At 55.6% G+C, this 18,694-nt stretch overlaps 1 protein-coding gene across 2 annotated transcripts in view; it reads right to left on the reverse strand.

The window, feature by feature from the left end:
* Positions 1-346: 346 nt before the first annotated feature.
* The window catches only part of LOC127587077 (transmembrane protein 151B), a 37,210-nt gene continuing 18,862 nt past the window's right edge, over positions 347-18,694 (reverse strand). Inside the window, exon 2 of one of the 2 annotated variants that reach the window (XM_052045259.1) lies at positions 347-3,949. In XM_052045259.1, the coding sequence (XP_051901219.1) occupies positions 2,537-3,949 (1,413 nt within the window). In that variant the 3' untranslated portion in view covers positions 347-2,536. Of the gene's footprint in view, positions 3,953-18,694 lie in introns of both variants that reach the window. The other variant, XM_052045258.1, reaches the window with a different exon arrangement.

Raw genomic sequence — 18,694 nt, forward strand, 5'->3', positions numbered from 1 at the left:
CCCGGGGTCAGACACAGAGTGAAGCTCCCTCTACACCGTCCCATCACACACTCCCGGGGTCAGACACAGGGTGAAGGTCCCTCTACACCGTCCCATCACACACTCCCGGGGTCAGACACAGAGTGAAGCTCCCTCTGCACCGTCCCATCACACACTCCCGGGGTCAGACACAGAGTGAAGCTCCCTCTGCACCGTCCCATCACACACTTTCAGGGCACGGATTAGACACAGAGTAAAGTTCCCCTTTGATTGGGATGACCCCCACCCCACCTCCCTTGGGACAGAGCAGAGGGAGCTTCACTCTGTGTCTGACCCCAGGAGTGTGCAATGGGATGGTGTGGAGGGAGCTTCACTCTGTGTCTGACCCCAGGAGTGTGTGATGGGACGGTGCCCAATCCTTGCCGTACCTGCCCTGGGACGTTTGATGGGACACAGACAGCATAGTTTCGATACAGAGTGAATGTCCTGCGCTGAACCCAAATCCCTTTCCAATTCTGTCTCCCGCGCTCATGAGACTTGCATCTGATGCGAGATGGCCAACCACTTGAGGGAGGGTGAGGCGAGCGCCCCCAACCTAACCCCCCCCCCCCCCCGGCAGAACAGTCCTGGTATCAACCCTGAACAATCTGGCTGCAAGCACAAGGTCCTGTGTCCTCGTCCCATCAGAGGATTAGCTTTGCCCCTTCAATCCAACTGTTGCAAGCCTGGTCTCTGCGAAACGGTGATGCGTATTGGTCCATGTGAATCGACGTTGCCCCTTGCCAAGCCAAGGAGGTGTTGGGAGGGGGATTGGCTGTGTCCATTGGGTAGATGGTCAACTGGACTTGTTGACATCTCCTATCCTTGTGCCCTAAGCACATTGTCCTGGGTCCAAGGGCAAATGGTGCAGAGGGGAAGGGGCAGGATGATGTGGGGGCTCCGGCTCTTGACTTTGTTGGATGGCTTGGACTTCTGGTGCCATTAGGGTTGGTCACCCATTGAGGTGGGGGGGGATGGGAGAGGGGAGAGGGAGGGGCTTCAGGGTCTAAAGGCCACGCCCATTGAGGAGGGGGGAGGGGTGGAGTGGTGGAGCGGGGAGGAGGGGACGGGGTGGGGGGAGGAGGGGACGGGGTGGGGGGGGGAGGAGACAGGGTGGGAGGGGAGGGAAGAGGGAGAGCTTCAGCATCCAAAGGCCACATCCATTGAGGCTGGGGTAGGGGTGGTTGTGGGGGAGGGGGATGGGGAGGTGACTTTGGTCTGAAGGCCACGCCCATTGAGGTGGAATGGGGAGGGGCTTCAAGGTCTGAAGGCCGCACCCATTGCAGTGGGGTATGTGGGAGGGGCTTCAGAGTACAATGGCCACGCCCATTGAGGTAGGGGTAGCAGTGGCTGTGGGGGGGACCAGGGTCCAGCCATGTCCATTGTGGGGGAGGGGTGGTTGGGGAGGGGCTTCGGTCCAAAGGCCATGCCCATTGCTGGTGGGGGGGGGGGAAGGGGGAGGTGGGAGGGGCTTCAGCATCCGAAGGGCACGCCTATTGAGGTGCGAGGGGTGAGACATGTGTCTGAAGGCCACGCCCATTGAGGGATGGGGAGGGGATTCAGCACCTGAAGGCCGTGCCCATTGGGGAGGGGCTTTCGGGTCCATAGGCCGCGCCCATTGAGGTGGGGGAAAGGAGCAGTGGGAGGGGCTTTGGTCCAAAGGCCACACCCATTGAGGTGGGGGAAAGGGGGAGGTGGGAGGGGCTTCAGCATCCCAACGGCACGCCCACTGAGGTGCGAGGGGTGGGACGTCCGCAGGCCACGCCCATTGAGATGGGAAGGGGAGGGGCTTCAGGGTCTGAAAGCCGTGCCCATTGAGGTGGGATGGGCAGGGGCTTCAGCATCCTAGGGCCACGCCCATTAAGGGATGGGGCGGGGCTTCAGGATCTAAAGGCGACGCCCATTGGGGGGTGGGACAGGGAGGGGCTTCAGCATCCGAAGGCCGCACCCATTGAGGTTGGAGGGGCTTCAGTGTCCAAAGGCCACGCCCATTGGGGAGGGGCTTCAGGGTCCGTAGGTCACGCCCATTAAGGTGGGATGGGGCGGGGCTTCAGGATGTATAGGCCACGCCCATTGGGGGTGGGACAGGGAGGGGCTTCAGCATCCGAAGTCCACGCCCATTTAGGTGGGAGGGGAGGGGCTTAAGCGTCAAAGGCCACGCCCATTGTGGGAGGGGAGGGGCTTCAGCTTCCAAAGGCCACGCCCATTGTGGGGAGGGGTGGGGCTTCAGCATCCTAAGGCCGCGCCCATTGGTGGTTGGGGGGGGGGGCTTCAGCATCCCAAGGCCACGCCCATTGAGGTGGGAGGAGGGGGGGCTTAAGCGTCAAAGGCCACGCCCATTGTGGGAGGGGAGGGGCTTCAGCTTCCAAAGGCCACGCCCATTGTGGGGAGGGGTGGGGCTTCAGCATCCCAAGGCCACGCCCATTGAGGTGGGGGGGCTTAAGCGTCAAAGGCCACGCCCATCGGTGGTGGGAGGGGCTTCAGCCCCCAAGGCCCCGCCCATTGAGGTCGCCGCCCTTCACAGCAGCGTGTCGGGCCCCGCCGCCTCCCGTGCCCGCGGCTGGTGGCCATGGCAACCGTCGCCGGCGTGCACGATGAGGCGCGGGAAGAAGATGGCGTCCTGGTAGGAGGGCGGCTGCTCCTCCTCCTCCTCCCCCCCTCCCTCCGGCCCCCTCCGCCGGCCGCCGCCCTCCTCCGCCCCGCCCCCCCCCAGCCGCCCGCTCAGGCTGCGGAACAGGCAGTGCCGGCCGGGGGGCTGCAGCCGGCCGAGCGAGAAGCGGCTGCGGCTGAAGGGGAGGCGGGACGAGGCCGAGGAGGAGGAGGAGGACGACGAAGGGGCCGAGGGCAGCGAGGCGCTGCTCACCGTCCGGCGGCAGCGGCGGCACGGCTGGAGGTAGGCGGCCGAGGGCGAGGCGCAGGCGGCCGCCTCCATCAGCAGCGCCTCGGAGTAGCTGGGCACCAGCTGCTGGTTGGAGCGGATGTGCCACTCCAGCTCGGTCACGTCGACCGTGTTGAGGCGGGGCCCGAAGCCCGGCGCCTCCCGCCCGCCCTCCTCGGGCCCGAACAGCTTCTCCACGTGGTAGTGGAGGTGAGCCGTGCGGTACTCGGCCAACACCCGCAGCGGCCACGACAGCACCAGGCACGACACGCTCCAGAAGATGCAGCGGGACACGTACCAGGGCGGGCTCTTGGGGTCGGCCAGCGACACCAGGTGCTCCTTGAAGTCGACGCTCCTCAGGTGCATGCCCTCCCGGGCCTCCATGTAGTCGTCCAGCCCCTCGTTCTCGCTGAAGAAGCGGGCCCGCTGCGTCAGGTAGGAGGTCTCCGACTCGGCGCTGGCGAAGCTGAAGCACTTGGTGAAGCGGAGCCGGGTGGCCGGGTGGTCGGCCAGCCCCGCCAGCTCCTTGGAGACGTCCCGCACGCCGTGGCGGGCGTAGTCGAACTCGGACTCGGCCAGCCGGGTGTTGACGCGTTCGTGGTAGACCTGGGTGGTGGTGTAGGCGTCGCCGTTGCGGTAGCGGGTGACCTGGCGGGTCCGGCGCACGTAGTGGTAGCTGATGGCCCGCCACCAGATGCAGGGGCTAGCCTGGCGCAGCCGCCGCACCCGCTCGTACACGCTGTGCACGTCCACCTGCTGCTCGGTCCGGTTCTTGGCGTAGCAGTGCCAGCACTCCACCAGGTACACCACGTAGAGCATGGTGAGGAAGGCCAGCGGGATGTAGACGTAGCCGCTGGAGCACGGGCTCTCGCGGAGGACGGCCGACTCGCCGCCGCCGCCGCCGGGCGGCCGGCGGAACGCCAGGCGGCTCACGGTGGACAGGTGGCACCAGGTCACCACGCCGAAGCAGCCGTACATCAGCAGGGTGAGCACCAGGCATTTCCAGTGCGACTCCCGGCACAGAGAGCCGCCCAGGGACTGCTTCAGGGGCCGCTGCTGCACGGGGAGGGGAGGGGAGGGGGTCGTCCGAGGGGAGGGGAGGGGGTCGTCCGAGGGGAGGGGAGGGGAAGGGGGCCGTCCGAGCGGAGGAGAGCGAGAGAGTCATCCCGAGGAGGGGATATTAGGGGTTGGGGGGGGGGGGTCATCCCAGGGAAGGGAGAAGAGGAGGGGAGGGGATTATCTCAGGGAATGGGAGGGTCATCGGGGGGGGGGGGCGGAAGGAAGGGGATCATCTCAAGGAATGGGAGGGTCATCCGGGGGGGGGGGCGGTCATCCCGGGGAGGGGGGAGCGGAGGGGAGAGGCAGATGGGAGAGTCATCGCAGGGAGAGGGAGGGGGAGGGGTGTGGTCATCCCAGAGAGGGAAGGTAGAGGTGGGGGCCATCCCAGGAGAGGGGAGGGAGAGGCAGATAGGAGAGTCATCGCAGGGAGAGGGAGGGGGAGGGGTGTGGTCATCCCAGAGAGGGAAGGTAGAGGTGGGGGCCATCCCAGGAGAGGGGAGGGAGAGGCAGATAGGAGAGTCATCGCAGGGAGAGGGAGGGGGAGGGGGAGGGGTGTGGTCATCCCAGAGAGGGAAGGTAGAGGTGGGGGCCATCCCAGGAGAGGGGAGGGAGAGGCAGATAGGAGAGTCATCGCAGGGAGAGGGAGGGGGAGGGGGAGGGGTGTGGTCATCCCAGAGAGGGAAGGTAGAGGTGGGGGCCATCCCAGGAGAGGGGAGGGAGAGGCAGATAGGAGAGTCATCGCAGGGAGAGGGAGGGGGAGGGGTGTGGTCATCCCAGAGAGGGAAGGGGAGAGGTAGAGGTGGGGGTCATTCCCAGGGAAGGGGAAGGGATCATAGCGGGGAGTGGGAGGATCATCCGAGGGGAAGGGAAGGGGGGGGGTGGGGGTCATCCCAGGGAAAGGCAGGGGGGAGGGTGGGTGGAGAGAAAAAGAGAAACAAAGACCAAGTTAGTTACAACACAGCGTGGTACCATTCCTGCCCGAGAACATAGCAACAACTGGCACTGTTGCCAGAGTAATCCGTCATTCCGCTGGACTGAGGCAGGAAAGGAAATGTCCTGGGACTGGTTTTCCCTGGAGCGCAGGAGGCAGAGGAGTGACCTTATAGGGGTATATAAAATGAGGGGTGTAGATGAGGGATGGTCACCGTCTTTTTCCAGATGTAAAAAGGATGTGAAGGGCAACTGTTTCCGTGCTCTGTGACTCTGACTTAAACTGACGGCCAAAAGGTCAAGTGTAAAGTGACAAGAGCTCAGCTGCTGTTTCACAAGGAAAGCAGAACATCACTTGGGTGTTACTGAATCGTATGGCACTCAGTCATACAGCAAGGAAACAGGGCCTTCGCCCATCGGGTCCATGCCGACCAAGATGCCCATCTAAACTGGTCCTATTTTCCTGTGTTTGGCTCATATCCATGTACCTGTCCAACAATGTAAATGTACCCAGCTCTACCACTTTCTCTGGCAGCTCGTTTCTCACACCCACCACCCTCTGCGTGAAGAAGTTGCCCCACAGGTCCCTTTTAAATCTCTCCCCTCTCACCTTAAACCTGTGCCCTCTAGCTCTTGATTCCCCAACCCTGGGAAAAGACTGCGCACGTTCACCCTATCTATGCTGCTCATGATTTTATACACCTCTATGTCACCCCTCAGTCTCTGACACTCCAAGGAATAAAGTCCCAGCCTGCCCAACCTCTCCCTATAACTCAGTCCCTCAAGTCTTGGGAACATTCTCATGAATCTTCCCTGCACTCTTTCTGGCTTAGTGACGTCTTTCCTATAACAGCATGACCAAAACTGCACACGGTACTCCAGGTGCAGCCTCACCAATGTCTTGTACAACTGCAACTCCTGTACTCTGAAGGCCAGCATGGCAAATACCACCTTCATCACTCAGTCCACCTGGAATGCAATTTCCAGGGAACCACATACTTGTACTCCTGGGTCCCTCTGTTCTACAACACTCCCCAGGACCCAGTCGTTCACTGTGAAAGTTCTGCCCTGATTTGACAGCGTGGCGGCCATACGGCAGAGGAACAGTCCTTTCGTCCCACCACGTCCATGTGCACTGTGAAGGGTCATGGCTGTCATGTGACACCATTGACCACATGGTCGAAAGCCACACCACTGTCAATCGAGGTCTGGTTCCACCCACCCATTAGTGCACACACTTGACCATTAGCCTTTGTAAACACCTTTGTACCTGACCCTGAACCATTGGCTTGTTTGAATTACCTGGGCTGGACCACCCAGCCCTCCAGCACTATAAAGAGTGCCACACGTGCGTGGCTTGCTCTCTTTTGATTGCTCCAGGAATCTTGAAACAACGCTGAAGAGACCATCGGTAAGAGTGTGCACTTCCACAAGGGTTAGGAGTGTCCTAAGTAGATTCCCGGGAGCGTAGAGCCGATGCTTGCACTGAGTCAAGGGGTCAGGCATTGTTTCTTCCTTGACCATTTGTAACCAGTTTGTTGTGTGTGTGTGTGTGCGTGCACGCATCTCACCCTTGTTGCGATTTCCCCCATGTTTGCGATCACCCGTGTAAGTGTGTATCCATTCCCGTTCATTCTGTCCCACGTTTGTCTTTGTGAATAAATCATTTTTTAAACTCCAAAGACTGTCCAGAGTCCCTGCCCTTTGAGACCTTAACATTTGGTCTTAAAGGTCTTGGCTGGACACAGACGCAGGAAGGATGTTTTGGAATGGGGAAGGCGGCCAGTGTAGGCACTGAGGAGAGGATTCCCAGGTGGGCCGATGCGAGGGATTTAGGAACTTGGCCAGTATGCTGGCAGACCGCGGTAAGCCAGTGGACTGGGCTGAGCAGTTAGATCCACGTGGTGAGAAACTGGGGCACCACGTGGTTGCCCTCCTCCAGAAGTTGGGTTTCCCCCATGCCAAAGGGGTGCCTTCTGCCTACTTGCATCCCTCCTGAGATGCCAGGTTGGGATTACTAGCCAGTTGCAGAATACATGTCTCCAGAAGGAAAGGGAGGTAGAGATGCTCCAGCAGCTGTGCTGTACACTGCAGGAGGCAGTTCAGACTGCCCAGACCCGAGCCAACGACTGAGGCCGCTTGCAGGCTGAATCAACTGCAGCAGGCGCAGGCGGCCCGCTGGTCTGGCTGGTAGCCAGACCCGTTTAAAATTCAAGCCCTGGTCCGGCGCGGCGACAAGCTGGACACATGGCTGGGGGATGGGGACATATGGATGGACACTGACGAAGAAGGGGTGCCCGAAAAGCCGGGGCCCCATCACAACCACCCTCCACCCTATGCACCCGCACTCCTGCAGGCTCGACCCGTCCAAACACGGTCCCAGGCCTGCCATGAAAGGGAGGGGAACGGGGATGAGGCCACCACAGGGGCGAGTGCACAGAGCTCTTCCGACCACGGAGACCTGGGACTTCTCCATCGAGGAGCTAACCCAGCTGGCAGATCAGTATTGCCAGCGGCCAGGTGAACACCTGGCTGCGTGGTTGCTCCGACTGTGGGATGAGGGGGCCCCCCAACGTGAGCCTCTCTCACCTGGAGGCGAGCACCCTGGGGAGCTTGTCTGACCAACAGGGTATTAAGAATGCCCTGCAGGCGCCACGTGGAGGGGCTGGGGACAACACTACCCTGTGGAACCGGGTAGTGACTGCGGTAAGGACCCGGTACCCTACCGTCCTTGAATGGTATTTATACGGGCGACCACAGTGGAGCATGGTCAGTGAGGGCACCAGGGTCGTCAGGGAATGGGCGCTGGTGACCTTGAGCTTTTAGAGAACACCACGGCGACCAGCGCGCTAGCGGGGTATCTGGTCGCCACCGCGTGCCCCAAGTTGAGGCCAGTGGTCCTGCCCCTCAAGGGACCGGTTAGTGGGAAGACTGTACGGGAAGCCATCACCCTCCTGGAAGGGCGAGAGTACATGCAGCAGGGGGGCACCCACACAGGTCTGCAGAGTGGAGACAGGGGCTGGGGATATGACTCCCCCCCCCTCCTCCCCGCCCCTCCCACCCCGTCTTGCACAAGCAGTTTTGCCTAGACCTGTTGCGCGCAGGGCTGGACCGCGCCAGCATAGATGGGGTCCCAACCTCCGCTCTCTATGCGCGCTGGAAAGAGCTCTGCGGGGGAGAGCCCAGCCGGGGGAAGATCCACAGCCACCCTGGGTCCAAGTCCGACACGGAGCGCCCCCAACCGCCGGACCACGTGGGCTGCCCCCGCAGGCGCTGATACTGCCTCTGCTCCTCCCCCATTCGAAACAGTCTCCCCTGCCCTCAGGGATCAGCTCCGGGACCTGCTGCGACAGGAGATATCCCACCTCCGCCAGCAGGAACCCTCATCCTTGGGGTGGCAGACCTCCACCCCCTTCCCATAGGATGAAGGCCAGGATCCCTGGCACATTTGCTCCATTACCCCCCCACGCCCAGGGGACCTGAGGCCACACATACCTGTAGTGGTACACTGGGGAAAGGGGAACGTGCAGAGGTAGATGGCACTCGTCGACATGGGTGCCCAACACACCATAGTCCCGGGTAACCCCGCGGTGTGGAAGGGGGCACAGATGCAGATAGAGGTGTTGGGGAGGGAGGGGTTCCCCTTTTGCCTGCAAAGGAAGTCAAAGTCCGCATGGCCATCGGGAACCAACCTCCTCGACCTGCAACCATTTTAATAGCAGCCTCACCCAAGCGTCTACTCGGGATCAATGTCTTAAAGGGACAGTCCCTACACACCAACCGGGGCAAGTTCACTTTCAGAGTTGCACAGGCTACTGTGGTAGTCGAGGCAGCGAAATGGGAACTGGTTGTCGTACCGCCAACCCAAGGTCGTCTGCAGTCGACAATATAGGGTGCCGGGGGGACACCAAGACATCACTGAGGCTATCCAAGCCCTGCTGCGGGAGGGAGTCATCCGACCCGCAGCCTCCCCCCTTCAATAGCCCCATCTGGCCTGTCCGCAAATAGAATGGGACGTGGCGTGTGACGGTGGACTACAGACACCTTAACAAGTCTGCCCCCCCTCGCTGCCGCCGTATCTGACATAGTCACTCTGGTCGAGGATATTTCAGGGCGCCCAGACAAACCGTGGTATGCTGTTGTGGATTTGGCCAATGTGTTCTTCTCCATCCCCCTCCATCACACCTCCCAGGACCAATTTGCATTCACCTGGGACAGGAGACAATATACAGTCCAACGTCTACCACAAGGGTACATTCATAGTTCGACAATATGCCAGGGGCTAATCTCCCGGGACTTGCAAGCCATTCAACTTCCCTCCCCGGGGGTGTCAGCCGCCCACTACACTGATGACATACTCCTACAAGGGCCTTCTGAAGCCATTGTCTCAGAGGCTCTCGAGATGCTAATTTCTTCCCTCAGAACGTGGCTGGGCTATTAATATGGAAAAGATACAAGGCCCAGCCCAGAATGTATTGTTTCTCGGGATCCAGTGGCACACAGGCAAATGAGACATTCCTGAAACTGCCCGAAACAAGATTTTAAATTTTGCCGTCCCCACCAACAAAACTGACACCCAGAGGTTCGTGGTTCTCCTCGGCTATTGGCGGCAGCATATACCCCACCCTCACCATGCTTCTGAGACCCCTCTATAGGGTCTCTTGAAAGAAGGCCACCTTTACCTGGGGGCCTGAAGAGTAGGCTGCCTTTGAGAAGTGCAGCAAGCCCTGCCATTTGCCTCCCACCAGGAAGGGGTCCCCTTCGAGTTACAGGTCTCCGCTAGCGAGTCGATTGCTGAATGGAGCCTCTGGCAGAAGGTCCAGGGGCGCAGAGTCCTGCTCGGCTTCTAGACCAAATCGTTGCCTGAGGCCGCTACTCGCTACAGCCCTTTCAAGTGCCAGCTGCTTGCCTGCTACCTGGCGCTCCTCGCCACTGAGCACCAAACCAGCACCGACCCTGTGGTCCTTTGCCCCCACCTGCCCATAATGCGTTGGGTCAAGTCTCCTGACTCCACACACAAAGAGGGCCGAGCCCAGAGGTTCTCGATAGTGAAGAGGAAGTGGGTACATCGCGGATTGGGCCAAACCCGGTCCAGAAGGGGTCAGCCACCTCCATGAACAGGTCATGAACAGGACACCCCCAGACATACCTGAGATACAGCCCTCCCCGTGTCCTGGGGCCAACCCTTCGACTCCCTCAACCCCAAACAGAAACTGCACGCCTGGTTCACAGATGGCTCCAGCCGCTGGAAAGGTGGGGGGGGGGGGGGGGGAAGAAAACAATATTGGAAAGTGGCGGCACTTCATCCTGCCACAGGGAAAACCTTGATCAAAGAGGGAGCAGGTCGATCTAGTCAATTGGCCGAACTGGTAGCAGTAGCTCTCACCCTACAGAACACCACCGGGCTGGTCCACATCTATGCCGATTCTTGGGCAGTGGCCAATGGTATGGCAGTGTGGGTGGCACGAAACGGGGTGGGAAATTCATGGATGCACCCTCCGGGGACAGGGATACTGGCGTTTTATCTGGGATCAGGCCGCCCAAAGACAGATTTCGGTCCACCACGTGGATGCTTGTACCCACAAATATACCCAGGAGGCCATACATAATGCTGCTGTGGACGAGGCTGCTCAAATATGCTGCGCTACTGTCTTCCCGGAGGAACCTGACCTCAGTGCTTTAGCTGCATAGGCACACCGCAACAGCGGTCACCTAGGGGCCCACAGCGTTGGGCAGAACATTTCGGGGACTCAGTCCAAGGCCACTGTCGTTAACTGCCCCATCTGCCAACAAGTGAAACCATGAGGCTGGCCGGCAGGGCCACTGGGTCACGTGGCAGATAGATTATATCAGACCACTCCCACGCCACAATAAAAAGCAATACACCCTGATGATGGTGGACACATACTCAGGTGTTCTGGTGGCGGTGACCTGTGACAGGGCTGACCAGAACAGCACCAAAGGATTGCAGTACCTCTCCTCCATCTATGGAGTCCCATGGGAGGTACAATCCGATCAGGGCTCACACTTTGCAAGGGCTAAAGTCCAGAACTGGGCGGCTAAGGCGGAGATCTCATGGCTGTTCCATATCCCCTACCATCCACAGGCATCGGGCCTGATAGAATGAATGGCCTGCTGAAAGAAACAGTATGCACGCTAATGCCTTCCCACACACTGCAGGGGTGATTGGGTGTGCTACAGCAGGCTGTCAACCAGCTGAATACATGGCCCACTGGCCAAGGAGGGTCCCCATTATCCCGCCATCTGGCACACTCCCCACCTCCTGACTTGCAAAACCCCGAGACCGAAGGCTCAGGGAGATTGTGGGTCCGACGGCCACAAGGGAGAAGTTGTTGCGCGTGGTCCCGGGGGCACCCGTTGGGTCGAGATTCTGGGTCAAACTAACCTATCCTGTCTTCATACCCAACACCTGACCTGCCGAGAATGAGTCTGTTCCTCAACCCACCCGCCACCCCCTACAGGATAATGGCACTACTCCAGTCACTTTCTGCTCACTGCGATGATCGGCATCGGAACGTCTGCTAACACGTTCCTCAGAATTGCTGACGAATTCGCCAACACCTCCAACAAAGCAGACTGCTGGATTTGCATCCGGACCACAGCACACGCCGGTGAAGCTCTACCACTTACCCCCTGGATGATCTTCAAATGAACTGCTTACACAGACTCCTTGCACCTGTTGGGTTCAGTATATCGGTTTGGGGAGGGACGGATGGCAGGTCCCCACCACTCCCCTCGCCACTGTCAATTGAGGTCTGGCTCCACCCACCCATTAGCGCACACACTTGACCATTGGCCTTTGTAAACACCTTTGTACCTGGCCCTGAACCATTGGCTTGTTTGAATTACCTGGGCTGGACCACCCAGCCCTCCAGCACTATAAAGAGTGCCACATGTGTATGGCTCACTCTCTTTTGATTGCTCCAGGAATCATGAAACAACGCTGAAGAAACCATTGGTAAGAGTGTGCAATTCCACAAGGGTTAGGAGCATCCTAAGTAGATTCCCGGGTGCGTAGAGCCGATGCTTGCACTGAGTCAAGGGGTCAGGCATTGTATTGTTTCTTCCTTGATCATTTGTAACCAGTTTGTTGTGTTTGCGCGCATCTCACCCTTGTTGCGATTTCCTTCACGATCACCTGTGTGTGTAAGTGTGTATCCATTCCCGTTCATTCTGTCCCACATTTGTCTTTGTGAATAAATCATTTTTTTAACTCCAAAGACTGCGTCCAGAGTCCTTGCCCTTTGAGACCTTAAAGAATTTGTCTTACAACACCATGCTGACCCATCAAGTACTCAGCTACACTCATCCTCTTTACCAACAGTTGATCAGAAGCCTTCTATGCCTTGGCAATTCAAGTTCACCACCTCCTCTGGCAATGCGTTCCAGATTCCAACTGTAGCGGTTAGCGTAATGCTGTTACAGCGCCAGTGACCCGGGTTCAATTCCGGCCACTGTCTGTAAGGAGTTTGTACGTTCTCCCCGTGTCTGCGTGGTTTTCCTCCGGGTGCTCCGGTTTCCTCCCACATTCCAAAGACGTATGGGTTAGGAAGTTGTGGGCGTGCTATGTTGGCGCTGGAAGCATAGCGACACTTGCGGGCTGCCCCCAGAACACACTACGCAAAAAGAGATATTTCACTGTGTTTCAATGTATGTGTGACTAATAAAGATATCTTTTCTGGGGGAAAGGATTCTTCCCCGATCCCCTGTAAACTCCTACTTCTCACCTTAGACCTATGCCCTCAAGTTTTAGACGTCTCCATTACGAGGAAGAGTTTCTTACTATTTACCCTAGCTATACCCCTCAATATGGTCTTCCCCAAGTCTGCTCCACTCCATAGAAAATAATCCCAGCCTCTCCTCCATCCCAGGCAACATCCCGGTGAATCTCCTCTGCACCCTCTCCAGTGCAATTATGTCCCTCCTATAGTGTGGTGATCTGAACTGCACACAGTACTCCAGGCATGGCCCGACTAAGTTTTCATAAAGCTGTACCGTAACTTCCTCGATCTTGTATTCAGTGGTCCAGTTAATGAAGGCAAGCACCCTGTACGCCTTCTTCACCACCTTATCTACCTGTGCTGCTACTTTCAGGGATCTTTGGACTTGTGCACCAACATCCCTCTGCTCTTCAATACTCCTCGGGGCTCCATCATTCATGGTATATGTCTTACCCTTATTAGACCCCCAGAAAATGCATCACCTCGCACTAATCAAGATTAAACTCCATCTGCCATTGCTAACTGATCAGTATCAGAGTCTTACAGCACAGAAACAAGCCCTTCGGTCCAACTCATCCATATTGACCAAGGTGTCCGTCTGGTCGTAGAGTTATACAGCATTCTGTAGCCCAAGACTACCCTCGCTATCAACAGCACCGCCAATTACTTAAACTCAGGAGAAAGGCACACTTGGTGGATACTTCGATGTTAACTGATAACACTCAGAAGTTTGGTCTTCAGCTGATAGGATTCACTCCACATTATGTAGAGAATCAGCAGAGATCTTTGTATCCAGTAATTTATACAGAGTGGTAGAGTCATACAGCATGGAAACAGGCCCTTCAGCCCAACTCGTCCATGCTCACCTAAGCTAGTCCTACCTGCCCGCATTTGGCAAATAAACCTTTCCGATCCACATACTTGTCCAAATTTCATTCAAATGTTTGTTACTGTACCTGCCTCAACCACCTCCTCTGGCAGCTCCCTCCCACCCTCTGAAGAAGTTGCACCTCGGCTCCCTTTTAAATCTTTCCCTTCTCACCTTAACCCACACCGTCCGGGCCGTGCCCTCTTCCCGATGCTGCCGTCGGGCGGGTGGTACAGGAGCCCGCGATTAATCGGTGCAGTTGGTCAGGGGGTTAAGGGTTACGGGGAGAAGGGGACTGAGAGAGAGAAAAACAAATCAGCTATGACTGAATGGCCTAATTCTGCTCATATATCTTATGGATCCACACTTCAAGGTTCAACTACAGCTTCTTCCCCACTGCCGTCACGTTCTTAAACCCTAACACTACCTCAGACTATATTTCTTTCCCCTCTCAGATCTTGCAATAATGTTTATTTTGTAAATTTGCGCACATGCAAGTTCTGCATAATTTACGTTTGTTCTCGTCCTGTCATGTACTATGCTGCTGCTGAAAAACAATTTACGGCATTTTTACCCTGTGAATGTATGCCTATGACCACAATAAACTTGAACGTCTGCCCTCCAATAGGATGAAGGTGACAGATGAAATTTTGCATCTCGTTCAGCAGAATGAGGAGAGGCAATGTGGACTAGAATGCTCTGTTCTCAGACGGGTCACAGGAAACGAGAGATTTAAGGATAACTGTACAGAGATCATTGAAGGAGAAAAGGCAGAATTGTTTTAACAATGCGATGCTGAGCCTTATAAAGAGGCACAGATTGCCAGAGCAAAGAGATCACATAAATATTTCATTAGACATCCTTCATGGAATCACTGAAAATTTACAAAACAGGATGTTGTGTCACAGAAAGGTTCGCCAACTTAATCCCACCTCCCTGCAATGGCTCATAGCTCTTCTCGCTTCATTAGGACTCAGAGGAGATTTGGTATGTCACCAAAGAACATTCTACCCCTACAGATTTCTACAGATGGACGGCGGAGAGCATTCCGACTGGTTGCATCACTGCCTGGTACGGAGGCTCCAATGCGCAGGGTCGCAAGAGGCTGCAGAGGGTTGTAGACTCAGCCAGCCCCATCACGGGCACAACCCTCCCCACCATCGAGGACATCTTCAAGAGGCGGTGCCTCAAGAAGGCGGCATGCATCACCAAGGACATTCACCACCCGGGATATGCCCTCTTCTCGTTACTACCATTGGGGAGGTGGTACAGGAGCCTGAAGACCCACACTCAACGATTCAGGAACAGCTTCTTCCCCTCTGCCATTAGGTTTCTGAACGGTCCATGAACACCACCCTCGTTATTTTGTTTGCATTAGTTATTTCTGTAATTTGTGGTAATTTTGTTTTTGCACTGTACTGCTGCCGCAAAACAACAAATTTCACGTTAGTGATAATAAATCTGATACTTCGAGTACACACCCGGGTACTGTTTGACTGTGGGGAGGATCTCTGTCTCTCTCACCCTTTCAGGCAGAGAGCTCCAGACACACACCTCTCTCCAGGGCAAAATACCTTTCCTCTCCACCCACCCCCCCCCCATCCTTCCACCAATACTTCAAATACACAGCCAATGGTTCTTGACCCCTCTGCTGAAAGAAACGGGTTTTTCCCATTTCGTACACCTCCCTTCAGCCTCCACCGTTCCAAAGAAATCTACCACGACCCATCCAAAGTTTCCTCTTTGCCAGGACTGGAAAACTGTGGCTCTGTCCTCGTAAGTCTCCTCCCCAGTGCAATCGCACCTTTCCTGTAATGTGGTGCCCCAAACTGTATACATTGCTGCAGTTGTGGCCCAACTAATGTTGTGTACAGTACCGTCCTGTTCTTATATTCTGTGCCTTGGCTAATAAACCATTGTAGAGCCATACAACACAGAAACAGGCCCTTCAGCCCACCACGTCCATGCCGACCTTTTTGCCCATTTACAAATTATCCCATTTGCCCACATTAGGACAGTGCCTCGGAGATACAAGAGACTGCAGATGCCGGAATCTGGAGCAACAAAATCTGCTGGAGGAACTCGGCAGGTCAGGGGGATTGGTGGGGGGGGGGGGGGGGGGGGTGCAGAAATGGACATTAAAAAATTCTTTATTGTACCCTATATCCAAGTTTAAATCATTTAGTCATAGAGGTGCAGAGTTATACAGCACAGAAACAGGCCCTTCAGCCCAAATCGTCCATACCGCCCTTCCCCAGCTAGTCCCATTTCGGCTTGAGACCCTTTATCTGGAGTAGGGGGGGGAGATTCGAGTGGCCAGATGAAGGGTCTCGACCCGAGACGTTGACTGTCCATTTCCCTCCATAGATGCTGCCCGACCCGCTGAGTTCCTCCAACATCTTGTCTGATGCTGCCTCCATACCTTGCCTATTTAAGTGCCTGTCTAAATGTCTCTTAAATGCAGTGATTATATCCATCACCTCCTCTGGCAGCAAGTTCCAAATATCAACCACTCAGTATAAAATTTACCCCTCAGGTCCTCTTTAAGAATCTAACTTCTCACCTTAAACCTATGCCCTCGTTTTAGATCGTGTATATCTGTTTAACCAACCATTGACCCACATATCTGTGGATGTACACTCCAAGGTCCCTCTGTTCCTCCACACCACTCAGTGACCTCCTGTTTCATGTGCGTTCTTCATGCTATGTTTCAGCTCCCCAAACGCACTTCTCTGCATTCAATTCCCCTTTGTTCCGTTCACACAAATGACCCAACCATCAGCATCTTCAAGCAGTCTTTCTCCTCAGCTGTTTCTGTATCAGCTGAAAAAAATTATTTTTATCCGTACCCTACGTCTCTGACTGAATCATTTAGTCATCGAATCGCATGAGGTTATACAGCAGGGAAACAAGCCCTTCAGCCCCAACCAGTCCATGCTGACCAAGATGTAAGCTAGTCCTATTTGCCTGTGTTTAGCCAATATCCCTCTATAATTCCCAATCCCAGAATGTTTATTTAGGATCAGCAATGAATGGGAAACTCAAGAAATAGAGACATGGAGAGATATAGCACAGGAACAGCCCTTTGGCCCATCAAGCCCATACCAACCATCAACCACCCATTTACACCGATCCCATTTTATTAGAAGAATACAGCACAATACAGGCCCTTCAGCCCACCATGTTGTGCCGACCTTTAAACCTCGCCTAGGACTATCTAACCCCTTCCTCCCACATATGCCCCTATTTTAAATTCCTCCAATATGCTTATCTAACAATCTCTTGAATTTGACCAACGTACCTGCCTCCACCACCACCCCAGGCAGCGCATTCCATGCCCCAACCACTCTCCGGGTAAAAAACCTCCCTCTGACGTCTCCCCTGAACTTCCCACCCATTACCTAAAAGCCATGCCCTCTCGTATTGAGCACTGGTGCCCTGGGAAAGAAGCGCTGGCTGTCTACACACATTCCCATCAACCCTGCCCAGATTCTACCCCTCACCCACACACCAGGGGGACAATTAACCCACCGACCCAGATGTCGTTGGGATGTGGGAGGGAACCAGAGCACCCGGGGGAAACCCATGCAGTCACAGGGAGTGCATGCAAGCTCCACACAGACAGACAGACACACAAACACACACACACACACACACACGCAGAAAGAGTGCTGGAGGTCAGGATCTAACCTAGCTTCTATATATTGTGCCACCAGCTGCTCAGGAGTCCTCAGTAACTTCTGATAGTTGCCAGGGCTCCAGGGTCACTTGAACCTCGTGTGTTATCCAACAAGCAGCAGACCACATAGAACAGTACATCGCAGGACAGGCCCACCATGTCCGCGCTGAACACTATGCCAAATTAAAATAAATCCCTTTTGCCCACGCATGATCCATATCCCTCCATATTCATGAGTCTAACAGGCCTCACAAACGCCACTATGGTATCTGCCTCCACCACCACCCCTGGCAGCCCGTTCCAGGTACCCACCACTCTCTATGTATTAAAACAAACACTTGCCCTGCATATCTCCTTTGAACTTGCTCCCTCACCTTAAATGCATGCCCTCTGGTATTTGACATTTCGACCCTGGGGAAAAAAGATTCTGATGGTCTACCCTATCTGTGCCTCTCATAATTTTATAAACCTATCAGGTCTCCCCTCAGCCTCCGACGCTCCAGAGAAAACAACCCAAGTTTGTCCAACCTCTCCTTATAGCTCATACCCTCTAATCCAGGCAGCATCCTGGTGAACCTCTTCTGCACCCTCTCCAAATCCTCCCTTTAATGGGGTGACCAGAATTGCACTAATACTCAAAGTGCGGCCTAACTGAAGTTTTTTTAAACAGGTTGACAGGGCGGTAAAGAAGGTCTATGGCGCGCTTGCCTTCATTAGTCGAGGCACTGCGTTCAAGAGTCAGGAAGTTACGTTGCAGCTTTATAAAACTCTGGTCAGGCTGCATCTGGAGTATTGCATTCAATTCCGGTCGTCCCATTACAGGAAGGATGTGGAGACTTTATGGAGAGGGTGCAGAAGAGGTTCGCCAGGATGCTGCCTGGATTAGAGGGTATGTGCTATAAGGAGAGGTCGGACAAACTTGGGTTGTTTTCTCTAGAGCGGCGGAGGCTGAGGGGAGACCCGAGAGAAGTTTATAAGATTATGAGAGGCACAGATAGAGTAGACAGCCGGTATCCTTTTCCCCAGGGTCAAAATGTCTAATACTAGAGAGCATGCATTTAAAGTGAGAGGGGCCAAGCTAAGTTCAAAGGGGATGTGCAGGGCAAGTTGTTTACGCACACAGAGAGCGGTTGGTGCCTGGAATGCGCTGCCAGGGCTGGGGGTGGAGGCAGATACGATAGAGGCGTTTAAGAGGCTGTTAGACAGACACATGGATGTGCAGAGAATGGAGGGGTATGGACACCGTGTAGGCAGAAGGGATTAGTTTAGGTAGGTGTTTAATTACTAATTTAGTAAGTTCAGCACAGACATTGTGGGCCGAAGGGCCTGTTCCTTTGTTGTACTGTTCTAAGTTTTATGTGTCCAAAAGTCACAGGAGACAAGCTATGCCTGCAGCAAGTCATCGGGGCGGAGGGAGGGGCTGCAGGAGTATTCAACTGTAGCGCCCAATAGGGAAATGGCTGAGCATCTGATAGGAAAGGATACGCAGAGTTCCCGGGAGAGGCTGGGCTCGTATCCGC

The sequence above is a fragment of the Pristis pectinata genome, chromosome 38, assembly GCF_009764475.1.
Source record: "Pristis pectinata isolate sPriPec2 chromosome 38, sPriPec2.1.pri, whole genome shotgun sequence".
NCBI classification, from domain to species: domain Eukaryota; kingdom Metazoa; phylum Chordata; class Chondrichthyes; order Rhinopristiformes; family Pristidae; genus Pristis; species Pristis pectinata.